This window comes from Lagenorhynchus albirostris, chromosome 12 (genome assembly GCF_949774975.1).
Source record: "Lagenorhynchus albirostris chromosome 12, mLagAlb1.1, whole genome shotgun sequence".
NCBI lineage: Eukaryota > Metazoa > Chordata > Mammalia > Artiodactyla > Delphinidae > Lagenorhynchus > Lagenorhynchus albirostris.
Window position 1 is genome coordinate 87,788,926 of NC_083106.1, and position 19,833 is coordinate 87,808,758.

At 35.6% G+C, this 19,833-nt stretch overlaps 1 protein-coding gene across 1 annotated transcript in view; it reads right to left on the reverse strand.

Moving 5' to 3' along the window:
- The window catches only part of PHF3 (PHD finger protein 3), a 103,416-nt gene that overhangs the window by 82,510 nt on the left and 1,073 nt on the right, over positions 1-19,833 (reverse strand). Inside the window, exon 2 of the mRNA XM_060167274.1 lies at positions 8,017-8,285. Coding sequence (XP_060023257.1) covers positions 8,017-8,260 — 244 coding nt within the window. The 5' untranslated portion in view covers positions 8,261-8,285. The remainder of the gene's footprint in view (positions 1-8,016; positions 8,286-19,833) is intronic.

The following is a 19,833-nucleotide window of genomic DNA, read 5'->3' on the forward strand; positions in this document are numbered from 1 at the left end:
GAGAACAGCAAACCCAGATAGGGACAGGACAGCGACAGAGGGCGCTGGGAGGCAGGAAGACTGAATAACTCCAGAAGCATGCCCAAGACCGTGGATAAAGAGGCCTGCTATACAACAGCACAGAAATGCAAGCTAAAAAATAGTAATACAGAGTGAACTGTAAGTAACAGGTGAAAGGAAGAAACGGAAAGATATTAGGGGCATAGTGATGAAGACATGATTAATTTTATTCCACATTTTTAATTTAAAAGACAGAAAATTAAATGCTCAGTCAATGCAAAGTAAAATTAAAATGTGTTCTGCTTTATACTATATCAAGCTAAGGAAAGCAAAAGTCAACTGAATCAAATAGAGGTAAAACAGAGAAAGGCCACAAAATATACAAACTAAAACCATAAACTGGAAAACTCTAGCCAAAAATTCCCTCTCTCTGCATTTTCTGAATTTAGAAAGTGATATTTAGTGTTGGTATTAAAGGGCTTATTTGTTTTATCTCTGAGTTCAGTTCTGTTATTTTGGTAGTAAGGACCACTTGTAGCAGTGATTAATGAAAACTACCTGTTTGAGAAAAATTGACATCTATTTAAAATGTCTAAATTGAACATAGAGAGAGCAGAAGAAATAAGATGGAACAGAGTGAATTAAGAGCAATGAAAGTTGCTTACATAAATGTAGTTATTACTATGCTTTTAAAGTCATATATCAAATAATTTAAAGAAGCACTGAAATACATTAAGCCTACAAATGAGATTTAGAATTAAAGCAAACAATCTAATTTCTAATAAAGAAAACAGAGACACTTTACGTTAGAACACACAATGACAGAGGACTCTAGGAGGGCACTGACCATAAGAAGTCACCCAACAGAAACTACATGAGACATGAATCCCCAATGAAATACAACACCTTGGTCAGGGTGGTCATACCCAGCAAAAGTGTAAATGCCACGTCCCCTGGGAACCTATTACTCTATTTGAGGGAACCCCAAGTTCTTCCTTTTAGCCAATTAAACTCTGTCTTCCTCTAACTGCAACCTACTGGATCTACCTCTTTCCCACTATCCATAAAAGAAGTCAAATCTCTTATCAATGAGACAAACTTTCAAGGATCTATGGCTGCTGTCATGTCCTACTCTTTCCACTTCGCAGCATTTTCTCTTCTCTGCTAATTCTACAAGGTGTTTTTGCCTCTCTTTTCTGGCTGCTCTCTTCTATACACACCCACTTTCACCAAAACCCCTCTAAGTATAACTCAAAATATATAATACTAATGATCAATCTTACAGAAATAAATTTCTATTCTTAAAGACTATGAATGTTCTTACTAGGCTAATCAGTTACTCGCCACTAACATTCAACTGAAGAGCACATGCTTTATCTTAACCAATATATGTTCATCTCATTTGCATGACTACTTTACATCTACTAAATCTGTATCTTCTTGTTCAAATGCAACTCTCAAAAATAAGATCAACGGCAAAAAGATGTTCATTAGGCACATAAGTTTAAAAAAAATCCATAAATACTACTCAGAGTAATAAAAACAGTGAAAAAAAGACCCCAGTGCAAATGCGTAATGAATGTATATGTATACTTGGATCGACAGGTGCAATAAATTTGCACAAAGAGTTTGCTGCCCCCACAAATAAAGTACAAATAAGGAAAACAATAATTAATATCTGACAACTGAATTTTATTGGACCAGGGGTCCACCATGTTTAGTTCAATGTTCTGATTTGAAATGTTGTCCAAGAGAAGCACGAAGCCATGAAAACTTATAAATACCTTTTAAATAAATCTCAATGATGCAAAAGGACAACAATCATCTTTTCAGAACAAGTACCATAATTTTTAAAATATTACACAGATGAATTCTGCCTCTAATGATGAAGAAGCCCCAAACTACAGAGCTACGATTAAGTTAAAAATCTGTGTGCTAAAAAAAGGACCAAATCACACTACTGCTAAAAAACTTATAAAACCAGTCTTAACATGTATTAACAATACTTTGCTTAGAAGAAAGGCAGCACAAGCTTAAATTCTTATTAAACAATGCTACTTGAGGTTATATATTATCAATGGCATTCTTGATAGGAAACTATCACATATGCATGCTAGCAGAAATTTACAATTGAGAAAACTAAACAATATGAATTTCTATACAACTGAGAAAACACTTAAATACACAATATGAATCAAGTCTTAACAAATATGTAAGATACTGAATTCACTGACTGATGTTTTTAATCTCCAAAAATCATGCTACAGGAGGGATTTTTTTTTTAATTTAGTGAATGATGGTTTTGTAAGCCATGATATAGCCTGGAAAGGACACCTTGGTTTCACTGAAGGAGGTAGTAGCTACAAGCACTACATAAATGACAGGCTGCTCTGAATATCCATATTATCTACAGTGCGCCCATCTTCCTGGTCTTAAAGAAATAAATCAAATTACAGCCACTGAACATTTCTACTCAATATACCATGTAAAGAAATGGTTCATAAATACAAGGTTTGTTTCACACTTATGAATCATAGCTGTCTACATAAAAGGGGCATACATTTGTTTGTAAAGTAAGAAAAAAATAACATTTCTTTATGACACTGATAATGCCAGTTTTTCAAACACCACTTCAATGATTTTTAATACATTCCTCACATAGTATATAACCAATATAGTCAGTATCTTGAACCTATTACTTGGGAAAATATTAGTTTTATTTTAAGGATAACAGGAATTTTTAAGAATACAAATAATTGGTTTGCTCAAGATCAAACACTGCCCGAACACTTAATGAATTTCCTCACTTACTGGAATTGTTTTTTTTTAATGTATTACTGGGTAACATGTATGATAAAAACTCTCCAGAAAGTGGGCACAGAGAGAACATACCTCAACATACTAAAGGCCACATGTGACCAACCCACAGCCTCATTCTCAATGGTGGAAAACTGAAAGCATTTCCTCTAAGATCAGAAACAAGACAAGGTTGCCCCCTCTCACCACTATTATTCAACATAGTTTTGGAAGCTTTAGCCACGTCAATCAGAGAGGAAAAATAAATAAAAGGAATCCAAATCGGAAAAGAAGAAGAACTGTCACTGTTTGCAGATGACATGATACTATACATAGAAAATCCTAAAGATGCCACCAGAAAACTGCTAGAGCTAATCAATGAATTTAGTAAAGTAGCAGGATACTAAATTAATACACAGAAATCTCTTGTATTCCTATACACTAATGATGAAAAATCTGAAAGAGAAATTAAGGAAACACTCCCATTTACCACTGCAACAAAAAGAATAAAATACCTAGGAATAAACCTACCTAAGGAGACAAAACACCTGTATGCAGAAAACTATAAGGCACTGATGAAAGAAATTAAACATGATACAAACAGATGGAGAGATATACCATGTTTTTGGACTGGAAGACTCAACACTGTGAAAATGACTATACTACCCAAAGCAACCTACAGATTCAATGCAATCCCTATCAAATTACCAATGGCATTTTTCACAGAACTAGAGAAAACTATTCTACAATTTGTATGGAAAAACAAAACATCCCGAATATCTAAAGAAATCTTGAGAAAGGAAAAACGGAGCTGGAGGAATCAGGCTCCCTGACTTCAGACTATACTACAATAATCAAGACAGTAGGGTAGTGGCACAAAAACAGAAATATAGATCAATGAAACAGGACAGAAAGCCCAGAGATAAACCCAAGCACATATGGTCACCTTATCTTTGATAAAAGAGGCAAGAATACACAGTGGAGAAACGATAGCCTCTTCAATAAGTGGTGCTGGGAAAACCAGACAGCTATATGTAAAAGAGTGAAATTACAACACTTCTTAACACCATACACAAAAATAAACTAAAAATGGATTAAAGACCTAAATGTAATGCCAGACACTATAAAACTCAGAGGAAAACATAGGCAAAACACTCTGTGACATAAATAACAAGATCCTTTTTGACCCACCTCCTAGAGTAATGGAAATAAAATCAAAAATAAACAAATGGGACGTAATGAAACTTAAAAGCTTTTGCACAGCAAAGGAAACCATAAACAAGACAAAAAGACAACCCTCAGAATGGGTGAAAATACTGGCAAATGAAGCAACTGACAAAGGATTAATCTCCAAAATACACAAGCAGCTCATGCAGGTCAATATCAAAAAAAAAACAAACAACTCAATCCAAAAATGGGCAGAAGACCTAAATAGACATTTCTCCAAAGAAGATATACAGACTGTCAACAAATACATGAAAAGATGCTCAACATCACTAATCATTAGAGAAATGCAAATCAAAACCACAATGAGGTATCACCTCACACCAGTCACAATGGCCATCATCAAAAAATCTACAAACAATAAATGCTGGAGAGGGTGTGGAGAAAAGGGAACCCTCCTGCACTGTTGGTACGAATGTAAATTGATACAGCCACTATGGAGAACAGTACAGAGATTCCTTAAAAAACTAAAAATAGTACTACCGTACGACCCAGCAATCCCACTACTGGGCATATACCCTGACAAAATCATAATTCAAAAAGAGACATGTACCACAGTGTTTACTGCAGCACTATTTACAATAGCCAGGATATGGAAGCGACCTAAATGTCCATCGACAGATGAATGGATAAAGAAGATGTGGCACATATATACAATGGAATATTACTCAGCCATAAAAAGGAACAAAATTGAGTTATTTGTAATGAGGTGGATGGATCCAGAGTCTGTCATACAGAGTGAAGTAAGTCAGAAAGAGAAAAACAAATACTATATGCTAACACATATATATGGAATCTAAAAAAAAACGGTACTGATGAACCTAGTGGCAGCACAGGAATAAATATGCAGACGTAGAGAACGGACTTGAGGACACGGTGGGGGAAGGGGAAGCTGGGTCGAAGTGAGAGAGTACCATTGACATATATACAGTACCAAACGTAAAATGGATGGCTAGTGGGCAGCCGTTGCATAGCACACGGAGATCAGCTCTATGCTTCACGATGACCTAGAGGGGTGGGATAGGGAGGGTGGGAGGGAGGCTCAAGAGGGAGGGGATATTGGGATATATGTATACATATAGCTGATTCACTTTGTTGTTCAGCAGAAATTAACACAACATTGTAAAGCAATTATACTCCAATAAGGATATTTTAAAAAATAAATAAATAACAAATTTAAAAAATAAAATGCATTGCTGGGTAATCTAAAAACCATATGCAAACACTGCATTTACATAAAAAAATACTTTATGGAGTCAAAAGCATTCAAAAAGAGGATCAGAAATCTACTTACTGTCTCTCAAAATGAAACAGTAAGTAAGCATCCTAACTTTTGTGCACCTGCAGAGCACTAAAAGTGATCTATCATTTTCTTTCCTATTTTTATAATTGTTAAAGTTTCTCTATGATTTCTGGAGACAGCTGAAATATAATGCAAGACATTCAACAACTGGTCTTTAACAACTACAGCAAACCAACCTACATCAAAAGACTAGAGAACAAGACAGCAGTTATTGTTTGCTACCTTTCGCACTGTTAAGACCAAGGTTACAAAATAACCATAATCTATAGCTTTCAATGGCCTGAGGAATACTGATAGAGCCATTTCCCTGCTATGCTTCAGTCAAGACAAGTAGTAAAAACGTATAGAGCCAGGTACAAACATCTGGGTAAGAACTATGTCATTTTTATTTTATAGCAAAAAGTTGAAGCAGTTTGTGAATAGCTGAAACTTACAGAAGGTGTCCATGTATGGTTTTCACTAAATAGTTTACAACAGAATTTCTATTTCAAAACAATTTTTTTTAAATTTTAATGTTTTCCAGTTTGCTATCATTAGAAAATATACTGGCCTTTTACCAAACCAAATATCCCAAAGGGCAAAAGGAACTTTGAAACAATCAAAATAAATCCCCTGCCTGATGGCACAATGAGATCTAAGCAATCCTATAAAGAGCTTTACAATTTTAAGTTTCCCCCACATATTCCCTTACATATCTTAAAAGCGTATAGATATATATCATATATATTAACACAAATAGTTCTATTTTAAAACCAAAATAAATTGTAGCAAACAAATTTAAAATAGGAAAATTAAGAAAATATTTCTACTTACAGATTCTTAAATAAAATAGTTTACAATGAAATCGTACACAGTATTAATCAGACCTCAAAAAAATTTAAGTACTTCAATAAAGATGTTCTAAGTCTTCTATTAGCAAAAGAAATGTTCAACCAAAGAGACTTTTCATATGAAAAAAAAAACTTTTCACATCGACAGAAATTAAAAAAAAAAGACTGCAAGTAAGAATACCAGTATTTCTAAGGGGCTGTAATTTTATAACAAAGTCTAAAAGGATGATACATTTGCCAGTTCCAGGCCCAATATAACATCCCTGAAACGGTTACTGTATTTCTAGTAATAAGCACATATGTATTCAATAAACGTTCTTCCTGAATTTAGACTAAACTGTGAAACTTTGTGCATATAACCAGTGTCAAAAGTGCTTCACAATAATTAGATATATTGTACTGACACAGGAACAGTGCAAACATAAAACAAAATTTTAAAAGCTTTAAAACATTTAAGAATACAACAACAAAAACAATGTAAACCTATGAGATAACACAACACAATGTATATAATTCAGCGATATACCATTATTAACAAACAATTCAAAAGACTTCAGTATTAAGGAGTTGTTAAAATGAAAATATTCCTAGAAGCCAAAGTGTTGAGTCTTCAGGCAGAGAAATCGGACAAATCTGATGAATAGCAGGCCACCTAAACCAGACTTTATTATTATATCAAAATATTACGCAGAAAATATTAAAAGGAAATGAAAAATACTGAAAAACTGTAGTGCAGAAAAAGTCTAGAGTTATTGAAAAACTGAACACCACCACGTAAACCTGAACTACTCTAGGGAACGGAGAGGGGGAAAAAAGCCTAGCTTCTCCATGTGAAGCTGATTTTCCTTCGTCTAATTTTAGCTTACAGAATAGCTAATTGCTCCAAAGTTTGTTGTAATATTTTCTTTGCTTTATAAAGGAACACCTACATATTTTTTCCACATATTAATGTATCTCTGAAGTAATCTCTTATTAAGAATTTGATTAGCCCTACAGAAAGTTATTATCCTCTGAAAGCTACTGTCTTTCAGTTACTTCAACTATAGATCCTAAAGCAGTGCTGTCCAATGGAAATATAATGCAAGCCACATAAGTAATTTTAAATGTTCAAGGAGCCACTTTAAAAAAAAAAAGGGTAAAAACAGGTGAAATTAATTTTAATACAATATTTTATTTAACCAAAAATATCACCTCAACATGTAATCTACATTTTTAAAACTTGATGAAATATTTTACAATCTCTTTTTCACACTGAAATCAAATGTGCATTTTAGAGCACATCTCCAATTAGGACCAGACTCATTTCATCTCCAATTAGGCCAACAGTTATAAGTGGCTAGTGGTTGCTATGCTGGACAGCAAAGGTCTACAGTTCTTTCTCTGGTTTTGAAATACAAATACAAAATACTAAAAGATCTGAAATGGGAGCACACAAAGTATTAAATTTGAAGGGCAGGGAGGGGCACTGAAAAAGGTCAATTCAGCCATTCCCCTTGACTCCAATAGGCCTGGGATGACATCATGTCCCCATTGGCAAGGCAATCCCTATTTGCTAGAGAGAGTCCCAATCATGACCTGTTGTCATGATGTAATTATTAACAGCACCCCCTATGATTCTCAAAAAAGCATCCCATTCTAGATGACAAATTATATGGTAACCCTATCTATATCCACAATATCCTTGAAGATAATTCCACATTCCTTAGAAGAAAATTTAAATTTTAAATTCTAATTGTGATGCCTAGAAAAGGAGCTCTAAATTCAAAGAAAAGAACCCTAAATGCACTACCCTCATCTAAAAAAAAAAAATCTTTACTTTAAATTGCAGACTAAAAAAAAAAAAAAAAAAAAAGTAAGAATTACCTGTTGAACAAGGCATCTGGAAATTGGGATCATTGCTATCCAAAACAGGCAAACAGAACTGGTTACTTGCAGATCCTAGCATAGGATCCTTATCGCTGAGCATGTTCTTCAGCGAGTCCTCTAAGACATTTTGACTTGTACTAAAATCCTCACAGACTTCATTCTCCAGGTTGGATCCTAGAAATAGGGCATCATCTAAGTGTTCAGTAGGAATTAAATGATTAAATGTATCAACTATATCCATGAAGACTTCTGTGTGTCTTTCAGCCCTATAGAAAGACAAAAAAAATACCATAAGAAATAAAGCTATCAATTGATTATCACCTAAAACCAAATTATTTTAATAGTTTTGAGTCTAGAACACACTTTGGTATTTCTGAATGGTTTAAAAAAATCCTCACTGCTTTTAGAATATACATTTGGACATGTAGTATGAATCTTTGCTACACAATGTTTCTTCATCATGCATGTAAAATTTCATTTTACCAGAGAACCTATTAAATGTTTACTTAATTCACTTTCTTAGGGGAAAAAAAAAACTATGTATATATAGTCCATTAATTTGACACATTTGAAAGAATTACATGGCTTAAACCATAAAAACCATATGTTTTTAACCATAATCTTTTCATAAATTAAGACTCAGACACTGCTTATTAATAAAAATCCATATAAAAGAGCTAAAACCAAATCATTTAAATTATTGTCCCATACCTATTAAAACTGTAAAATAGCCTTGTCTTATTTACAATGCATTTAAATTATTTAAAGAAAGACAAAAAGGTTTTTTTGTAGGAGTAAAGAGAAAAAACGGAAAGAAACTATTAACTAAACCCAACAAATCAAAACTCAAAAAACTACATACACGCAGGCACAGACGTGCACATACACACATTGTGGGGGGGAACCCCTTTTAAGATAAAATGAGATAAATGACAAACCAATATATCAGAGACTTAAATTTATTTTAGTGAGTTATGTGCTGTTTATAAAGATATGGAGCTGATCTCCTATTTGAACTATACCTACACTCCAGGCATTGCTCAGAAAAGGTCACTTCATGCTCCGGAAGAGCCTCGATTATCAAAAGCTGGTTTCAGAGAACACTGAACCAATGTATTTTGGGTGGTGGGCAAGAGTCAACTAAATAAAATCTAGTAATATTCAGTTAGCTAGAAAATTCCACTAATTAACCCAGAACTTCTTGGATTCCAAAATTCTTAGCTCCAAATCTACCAAAATTTCCTCAAACTGTCCTTGAATTCTTTCCCCTATAAAAATGAGAGAATACGAAGTTCAAAAATATTATACAATTTACCAGGTATATATTATATGCTGCTGAACATTTTACCTACATTTTTAATTCATTTATGCCCAGTGATAATAAATAATACACTCTATTACTATCCTTGTTTTGTAGACAAAATGCATTTAAATAGTTTAAATAGTTTTTTAGTTTAAATAGTTTTTGTAGACAAAATGCATTTAAATAGTCTTCCCCAAAGTCACAAAACAGAGCCAAAGATTCAAACCCAGGTTTCAAGGCTACATAGCCCAAGGTGGTAACTCTACCCTTTCACACTGAGCTACAAAGCTAGAAATTGACTAGATTTGACTCATTAAAGGTTCTTCTTTAAAAACATTTTCCAACAAATCAGTAGTTGCCTGGGGCCTTGGATAAGAGAGGGAACTGACTGCAAAGGAACAGGAATATATTTTGCAAGATGATGAAAATGTCCTAAATCTGGATTGTGGTAGTGGTTTTATGAGTGTATATACCCACCAAAATTCACCAATCTGTTCATTTTAAATGGATGCAGCTCACTGTAACTCAATTTAAAATTTAAAGAAAAGGAAAGAAAATTTCCTCATTCTCACAAAAGTTAATCCTCTGCTAAATATAGGATTTCAGTATCTCTTCTCAAATTTTGCAACTTATTTATATTGAAATATTAATAAAGCACCGAAATAAAATGTTAACTGTTTGATTGGCTGATTAGCTTACATGCATTCTTTATAACATTTAAAGAAAACTGTGAGCTACAATGGTGATGAAAAGTCAGGAAAAGTTTTAATTCCCTGAAACTATCTGATCTCAGTACCTAAGAAAGGCTCAATTATCATATATCACCAATACTTCCACTAATAAATTTTTAGGTTCCAAAGAAATTTTAGTATAATAAATTTCTGGTAATTAAAAATAACTTACAAAAACATTACTAAATATTAATTACAAAATTAATCAGCTAGAACTATCAACAAATTTGTTTATCTGAATATGCTGGAATCCAAAGTTTACCACAAGCCGAAACAACCTGCTCTTCAGAGTTGCATCCCAGATGAAACAAAGAAAAAAAGGCAATTCCAGCTCTAGAAACAAATGGTTGACTTTCCTTATAAAAACAATATGCTGAATCTACTGACAACACACTCATTCCCATAGCAACACAAGTCTGGGAAATTCTACAAACTTCACCTGAGGTTAGTCTTTCTGTTGCACCAACTTCTGCCTGTGTACATTTAAGTGGTGGGGACATTCACAATATTCAGAAGGTACAGTTAACACGGCTCAAAATCACCTAGCTATACCGAAAACCAGCCCATTCTAAAGGGTGATCTAAATGAGCAATATATTGTTTTTTCAATGATACTATTAGTGAATCTTTTACTAAACTTTTACTAAAACATGCCTTCAGAGCCTGTGGCATATTTTTTAATCTCGACAGCAGACAATATTTAGTCTTTAAAGATCAATTTTTTTTAAAAAAAAGTAAAGCACACTGTAAATAAGATGGGTGAACCTAATTTTCCAGTATGGGGTGGGTTTTTTTCCGCCAAAACTAGTATGACTTATATAAAGTGTGTTGCCCTGGATTAAATAAACAGATTAGCATAAAAGCGTCAAATGTTGAGAAAGACTGGTATAACAAAGTTACGTTTCTTTAATACCTTTAATTTATTCAGAAAGTGTTCACTAACCAGGTACCATTGTGGAAGACACCTTTAATATGCCAATGCAACTGGGGATCTTACAAGACAAAATATGGTATAAAGCACCCCAAACTTATGGGTCCAAAGAAAACAATTTCTACAGAACTGTTCTGTGAAATTGTTATAAATTGGTAAGACTGAATTTTCTTAAGTCGTTCCAACAGGCTCAGGAGCCAATTCCAAAGGAAGAATGCCCAAAATCACAGTATACAGCCATATCGCAAGATTATCTTAAAAGTGCAATGAATGGAAATATAAAACAGTCATTTATTTTAAAAAATCAGTTTTAGATATCAAGTGCTCAATATATCAAAAATAAAATTAAAACTCTCCATGCTAAATTGTAAAACAAATGTTAGCCAATTGTAGAAATATTAACCTTACTTTAACACGAACACACTAATCTACTAAATGCAATGTGGTATCCTGATTTGGGTCATGGAACAGAAAAAGGACAGTAGTGGAAAAACAAAACTGGTGAAATCAGAATAAAGTCTGGAGTTTAGTTAATACTAATGTTAACATCTAGTTCTGATAAAGACATTAGTATTATGTCAGATGTAACAATCAAGAAACCTAGATAAAGGGTATATGGGAATTCTACACTATGTTTGCAATTTTTCTATATATCTAAAACTACTCCAAAATAAGGTCTTAAAAAAAAAAAAGAACACTAACCTAAAATACAATGTCCTGAAATACCTAGCCATGTAGACAGACAAAGATAATCGATCTAATTGAGAAATTTAAGAGATGATTCAGTGTCTCTGTTAAACAAACTGCTTGATTTAAACAAATTCCTGGCGGTCCAGTGGTTAAGACTCTGCGCTTTCACTTCTGAGGGCCCAGGTTCAATCCCTGGTTGGGGAACTAAGATCCCACAGGCCACGCAAAACAGCCAAAAAATAAGTAAATAAACAAACAAACAAATTCCTGATATTTTACTGAAATTTTACACTGAAATTTTACTTAAATGCTTCCTTACATTTGGCATTACAAATTTAATAATTAAAACAAAGGAACTCATAACCCAAAATCAAGTATGGACATATAAACAAATACAACATATAAACATCACAACAAAATATGAAAGTGTCATACTGAAGGGCTCTCAGTACCACAGAGGAAGGTAAAATCCATGAGGCCAAGAAAGGCTAAGCAGGTGACATGTGAGATTGGTCCTAAAGGTCCAGAGGCTACTCCAGGCAAAAGAACAGCAGGTGCTAATTATGAATGCCAGAGTTTGGTCCTAATGGACCATTTAGAAAGACTCAGAATACAACTAAAAATAAGTATCAGTACTAACACCCTGAATAAAATTTAATCTGAGTCCAGAGGTATTTCCCACTTGCTTCATCTGTCACTCAGAGAATTATACTGCAGCCAAATTTCATTTACACCGATAAAACCAGTGTATATTGTTTTCTAAGTGTTTCGTGTATGAATAGAATGCAAAAAGATTTAGAAAACACCAACAGGGGAAAAAAATTACACTTCTACCAAAATCCTCTTTAAATTAAGAGCAAACTAAAATTGACTACCTCAACTTCTCAAAAACATCCTGAAAGTAAAACTATGCATTTTATCATATCTTCCTTAAAAAAACTGCACAGAATAAGCCTACCAATAAGTCACTAAAGCTATCGAAGGTGCACGTGCGCGTGTGTATGAGTATGTTGGTGCGGGGACAAATATATATCAGGAGATTATAAAATCTATGAAAAATAATTAAACACTGTAATAGTGATGGGAGAAGGAGAGCATTCTATGTAAGACAGTAAATGAAGGCCTTGCTAATAAGGGCAACATGTGAGCCAAAACCTGAAATGAGGGAGTGATCCACGCATAAATGGGGAACAGCTATTCAGGCAAAGACCTAAATGCAAAGGCACTGAGAATGGAACTGCTTGTTGCCTTCCGACCCATACACCATAGATTAAATTAAGCTGTCAATTCATCAGGCATGCTCACTATTAGCAAATTTCTAACAGGCAGTAGTAGGAGCAGTAGGAAAAAAAAAGGTACCACTACTAAAACAATGATAATATATAAAACTTAATGTGCTCTAACTTCAGGACAGGCAACGGTCAACATGCTTTACATTAGTTCTCCATCAGAGCATCAGAGGTGATTAAGCCTCTCCAGAGGACATCTAGCTTAATTCGAAAATGGAGATATTTTTGGTCATCAAAACTGGAGGGCATGCTACTGGCATCTAGTAAACATACTACAGTGCACTAGGAAAGCCCCACCACAAAGAATTAGCCAGCCAAAAAACAGTGCTGAGGTTAAGAAACTCTGCTCTACATTTATTTATTCCTCACAACAATGCTATATTATAATCTTGATTATACAAAAGTAAATAAAACTGGAATCAGAGAGGTTAAATTACTTGCTATAGTAAGTGGTGGAGCTGAAATCTGAACGCAAAAATTTTCATTCAGAAGTCAATGCAGGGCTTCCCTGGTGGTGTAGTGGTTGGGAGACCGCCTGCAGATGCAGGGGACGCGGGTTCCTGCCCCGGTCCGGGAAGATCCCACATGCCACGGAGTGGCTGGGCCCGTGAGCCATGGCCGCTAAGCCTGCGCGTCCGGAGCCTGTGCTCCGCAATGGGAGAGGCCACAACAGTGAGAGGCCCGCGTACCGCAAAAAAAAAAAAAAAAAAAAGTCAATGCACTTACCACTGCCCTGCATTATCTCCTCACACAGTTAAATTCACTATTTATTATGTGCCAGGCACCGTGCTAACTAAAATGTATAATGTCATTAAACTTCACAGCCACACAATTAAGCAGCTATTATTATTATTCTCAATTTATAAGAGAAAAACTAAAGCTTAGCAAAGTTACACCCAATATTACAGAATAAATGACAGAGCTAGAACTCAAATCCGCTGACACAAAGGTCAGTTCTTCACCACCATGATATAACAATGTTAAAGATGAATAAGTTATCCTTCCAAGACAAAGTCAAGGAAAATCACTAAATGGTTGAGACATGTGGTGTAACACAATTCTAAAAAGTACAATTCTAGAAGCAATGCAACCTCATCACCTGCTCTACACACCCATTTCAAATTCTGGTCCAGTTTCATTGGTTAGAATCTACCAGCAAGACTACATAAGAAAAAACAAGGATCGTTAACTTTGTTTCTGAATTTATCAGGTAAAAAGAATACATAAGAATCCAAGATGACTGCCATACTAAGGCCAAAGCAGACCTAAGAACCTAGAAAAAGAACTATCGAGTACAAGTTGAGACTGGCAAAAGCAGAATTACTTAGCCATTAGTAAGAAAATTACCTTCCAAGTTTACAACCATTCCCTATTGTCATTATGAGAGGCTCTAGCAGTTTGGATTAACCACAGAAACAGTACAAGTCATCAACACTATGGCCTAAGTGATAACAGACCAAGCTAACATGTACTGAGCATGTACTATGTGCCAGGCTCTGTGCTAACTATACTGTATGAGAATCTCATTGGTTTCTCACAACAACCCTGTGAGGTAGGTGCAATTATTACTTCTATTTTGCAGAGGAGCAAACTGAGGCCCAGATCATTGTGTAGGTCACATACCCAGGACAGATGTACCTCAAAGATACTGCAGTGTCGGTTCCAGACCACCACAACAGAGTGAATATTGCACGCAATAAAGCAAGTCACACCAATTTTTTGGTTTCCCAGCGCATATAAAAGCTATGTTTACAATATACTGTAGTCTATTAAATATGCAATAGCATTATGTCTAAAAAAACAATGTATAAAACTTAGTTAAAAATACTTTATTGCTAAAAAATGCTAACCATCATCTGAGCCTTCAGCAAGCTGTAATCGTCTTGCTGGTGGAGGGTCCTGCCTCGATGCTGGTGGCGCTGACTGACCAGGGTGGTGGCTGCTCAAGGTTGGCGCAGCTGCGGCAATTTCTTGAAACCAGAAGACAATGAGGTCTGCTGCAATGACTGACTCTTCCTTCCACAATGTCTCTACAGCACGACACACTGTTTGATAGCATGCTACCCACCGCAGTACTTCTTTCAAAATTGGAGTCAGTCTTCTCAAACCCTGTAGCTGCTTTATCAATTAAGTTTATGCAATATCTAAATCCTTTGCTGTCATTTCAACAATCTTCACAGCATCTTCACCAGGAGTAGATTTCTTCTCAAGAAACCACTTTCTCTGCTCATCCATCAGAAGCAACTCCTCATCCATTCAAGTTTTATCATGAGATTGCAGCAGTTCAGTCCCATCTTCAGGCTCCACTCCTAATTCTGGTTCTCTTGCTACTGCCACAACTACAATTACTTCTGCCACTGAAGCTTTGAACCCTTCAAAGGACTGGAATCAACTTCTTCCAAACTCCTGTGTATCTTGATATTCTGACCTCTTCCCATGAATCACGATGTTCTTAATGGCATCTAGAATGGTGAATCCTTTCCAGAAGGTTTTCAACTAACTCTTCCCAGGTCCCTCAGAGAAATCAGTATCTATGGCAGCTATAGCCTTACAAAATGTATTTCTTAAAAAATAAGACTTGAAAGTTGAAGTGACTCCTTGATCCATGGGCTGCAGAATGGATGTTGTGTGAGCAGGCATGAAAACCATTCATCCCACTGTCCATCTCCATCAGGGCTCTTGGGTGACCAGGTGCATTGTCAGTCAGCAGTGATATTTTGAAAGGAATCTTTTTTTCTGACAGTAGGTCAACAGTGAGCTTAAAATATTCAGTAAACCATGTTGTAAAGAGATGTGCTGTCATGCAGGCTTTCTTGTTCCATTTACAGAGCACAGGCAGAGTAGATCTAGCATAATTTTTAAGGGCCCTAGGATTTTCAGAATGGTGAATGAGCACAGGCTTCAACTTGAAGTCACCAGCTGCAATAGCCCCTAACTGGAGAGCCAGCCTGTCCTTTGAAACCAGGCACTGACTTCTCCTCTCTAGCTATGAACATCCTAGATGGCATCTTCTTCCAATAGAAGGCTGTTTTGACTAAACTGAAAACCTGTTGTTTAAGGTAGCCACCCTCATGAATTATCTTAGCCAGATCTTCTGGATAACTTGCTGCAGCTTCTACATCAGCACTTGCTGCTTCACCTTGCATTTCTATGTTACGGAAATGACTTCTTTCCTTAGACCTCATGAACCAACCTCTGCTAATTTCAAGTTTTCTTTCTGTATCTTCCCACCTCTCTCAGCCTTCACAAGATTGAAGAGAGTTAATAAGGCCTTGCTCTGGATTAGACTTTGGGTTAAGAGAATGTTGTGGCTGGTTTGATCTTCTTTCCAGACTACTAAAACTTTATCCGTAACAGCAGTAAGGCTGTTTCACTCTCTTCATTCATGTGTTCAACGGAATAGCACGTTTAATTTCCTTCAAGAACTTTTCATTTGCATCCACAACTTGGCTGTTTGGCACAAGAGGCCGAGCTTTTGGCCTATCTCGGCTTCCAACATGCCTTCCTCACTAAGCTTAATCATTTCTAACTTTTGATTTAAAGTGAGAGACACGGACTCTTCCTTTCACTTAGACACTTACTGGCCATTGTAGAGTTATTAATTGGCCTAATTTCAATATTGTTGCATCTCAAGGAATAGGGAGGCGCAAGGAGAGGGAGGGAGAGAGGAACAGCCAGTCGGTGGAGCAGTCAGAACACACACACATTTACAATTAAGTTCACCATCTTACAGAGTTGTGATTTGTGGTGCCCCAAAATAATGACAATAGTAACATCAACACCGATCACAAAACACCATAACAAATATAGTAATAACGCAAAAGTTTGAAATATTGTGAGAATTACCAAAATGTGACAGAGAAGACTCAAAGTGAGCAAATGCTGTTTAAAAAATGGGCGGCGGCAATAGATTTGCTCCATGCTTGATTGCCACAAACCTTCAATTTGTAAAAAACGCAGTATCTGCGAAGCACAATACAAGAGGTATGCCCGTATACCCAAACTGGAATCCAGGCAGTGAGATTCCTGAGCCTGCACTTCTAAACTACTATACGTTATGCAGTCTACATTCATAACACATATCAAAATACTGGAAACAAAGTGACATGCCCACTTCCAAAATAAATTGGGAAATATGCACTTAGTCACTCCCTACATATAAAAAATAAAATGGCTATCCTCAGTGTATATAGAACAAACATCAGTTTGGAAGTGATCGACCACAAACTTCACAATTTATTTTCAAAAACTACAATTTTAGAATGGTTTCATGTGGCCATCTCATACAAATTATGAGTGAATTAAAACTTCAGCTTTTCTGTACAATCTACTAAGCCATTCAAAATTTTCCTAATAAAGTTAGACTGTGCCAAAAGATAAAACTTCAGGATACTATTTTGAAGTTTTTGCTTAACTATTTCTCTCCATCCTCTCTCCATTATACAAACGATCATAAAAATTTTAATCCCGACCATTAAAAAATGATCGATATTAAATACACGATGCATGGCCATAATTGTCCAGTCTATACATTTGGCAATTCCTCACACAATGTGTTTTGTAACTCTTGAAATATCTTCCTCTTTTAACTCTTAATACAGTGATTTAACACCTCATGTCTGAATCTGGTTTCTCAACCTAGATTATGATGTTCCTGGAGTGTACAAACAGCACCTGGGTCTCAAATATTTTGAATCAAATCAATACTGTCAATATCATTCGCTGTGTAATCAAAGGGCAACATTAAGAGAGAAGTTTTTTTGCTGTTCTTAAAAATGCAACAGCATCAGAAATGTGTAACTACTTGCCAAGTCATTTTTTGTAGTTAAAAAATAAATTGTCTATGCTTCTGAAAAGATACTCCAGGATTCTCAGAGGGTGCTCAAACAAGAAATGAAAGAAATAGAGCCCAAGATGTACTGTTGCAGAAAAGAAATCCAGCAACCACGTGTCCAAAAGAATTGATGAGATGTAGATGAACAAAAATATTTAGAAGTCAGCACTCCAAGAACCTTGCACTCCCTGACACTGTGTGGTGGAAAGCCACAAACCTGAAATGCTAATCAATAAACCTCATTTCTTCATTAAATATAATAAAGATCTTACCTCCAGACAAAAATTATTAAGTAAAAAAGATTTCATGAGAAATCTGTGTAAAGAAAAAAATAATAAAAATAGCACATTTAAGAAAGCAAACTGGGCCTTCCCTAGTGGCGCAGTGGTTGAGAGTCCGCCTGCCGATGCAGGGGATACGGGTTCATGCCCCGGTCCGGGAAGATCCCACATGCTGAGGAGCGGCCGGACCCGTGAGCCATGGCCGCTGAGCCTGCGCTCCACAACGGGAGAGGCCACAACAGTGAGAGGCCCACGTACCGCAAAAAAAAAAAAAAAAAAAAAAAAGAAATCAAAATGTATCACAAAGGCAAGCACCAAGTTACCATGTCAAGGAAGATAAACATTATCTATATTTTAGTACCCCAAAACTAACTTTTATCAAGAAGTTTTATTAGCATGCTATTATATGTCAAAAATTATCAACCTTCCCTGATTTCAATACTCAATACAATTCAAATTTTAATATTATGGTCTTAAATGATTAACATAAAGACAACTTCCTTTCCATTTTTCTATCCTGAAAGTTGCTTCGGACCAAAGCTATTTTTCACCTACATTTACACAAACCACTTCTCATAGATTTGACTTATCTGAACATGCAACAGATGAGTATATCACAGGATAAGCTAGACAGTTATCTGAGGTCTATCCCAACAGCACAGAATGTATAACTAATTCAGTGTGATCGATAAGGAAGTTCACTATCCTCCCAAAGTATGCAAAAGCAGTATAATAAATTATATTTTCGAGCTCTTCAGTAAATGGACCTACAAAACATGCACGGAACAGGGGAAAACTTGTCCCATCACTAACTCATGTGTTATCCTTCTCACAAATCTCCCATACAGCTACCAAATAAAGCTTAAACTCTAAGGCTGTAGTTCTGCATACTTAACAACTGGCTCACTTCAGTTGAGTGTCTGTCTTTCCGCTGCTAAGGAACTGACTGAACTGTGTGTGGCTTCATCAGCGCAATGATAGCTATTAAAAGTACTTCCTTAAATTCTGTTACTATCATGGGGAAATGGAGTATATATTTTAAAATAGTGATGATGAAGATGCTGATGGAGAGAAAATTCATTATCGTAATATATGGCCAGTAAAGAGAACTGGGGAAAAATAATAATTAAGAAAGGTCTAAGTGGTAATGACGGTTAAGTAATCACTATCTGAAACAATAATCTTCACAACACAACACCTTTTATGCTCTGGAATGAAGAGACAAATTCAAAAACAAGAATGCTGCAAAGACTTCCTGGTTCTTTGACTAGTGTCTCTACCAGAGAAACATATCTACCAACATTTTCACAATCCCAAACACTTCATTCAATAATCAAAAAATGGTAGGTAATGAATGAGTAATGGAGACACAGTTTTGGAAGATCTCAAACAACCAGTTTAGAAAAGCGAAGACAAGTTAGAACCCAAAACAGTAACTAAGTAGAACAATGTACTATCTAAGCACTCCCTAAGTAGCTGACTGTATCTCCACCCCCCCCATCCCAAAATAACGTGCTAAAGTTCGTATTTGCTAAGGATCAGCTACCGATGTTTCATTTTAAATTAAGCATCTCTACATGTGATGAAGATCAAGACTAGGAAGATAGTAAGTCGTTGTTGCCACTTACATTAATGACTATTCATGATCATGTTCTGCAAACGATTCCTGAGCACCAATAAGCACACACTCAAATTACTTCGAATCACGGTCTTCGAAAAACAGCATTTAAAAACTCAAAGATGGGGAAAAAGTCAT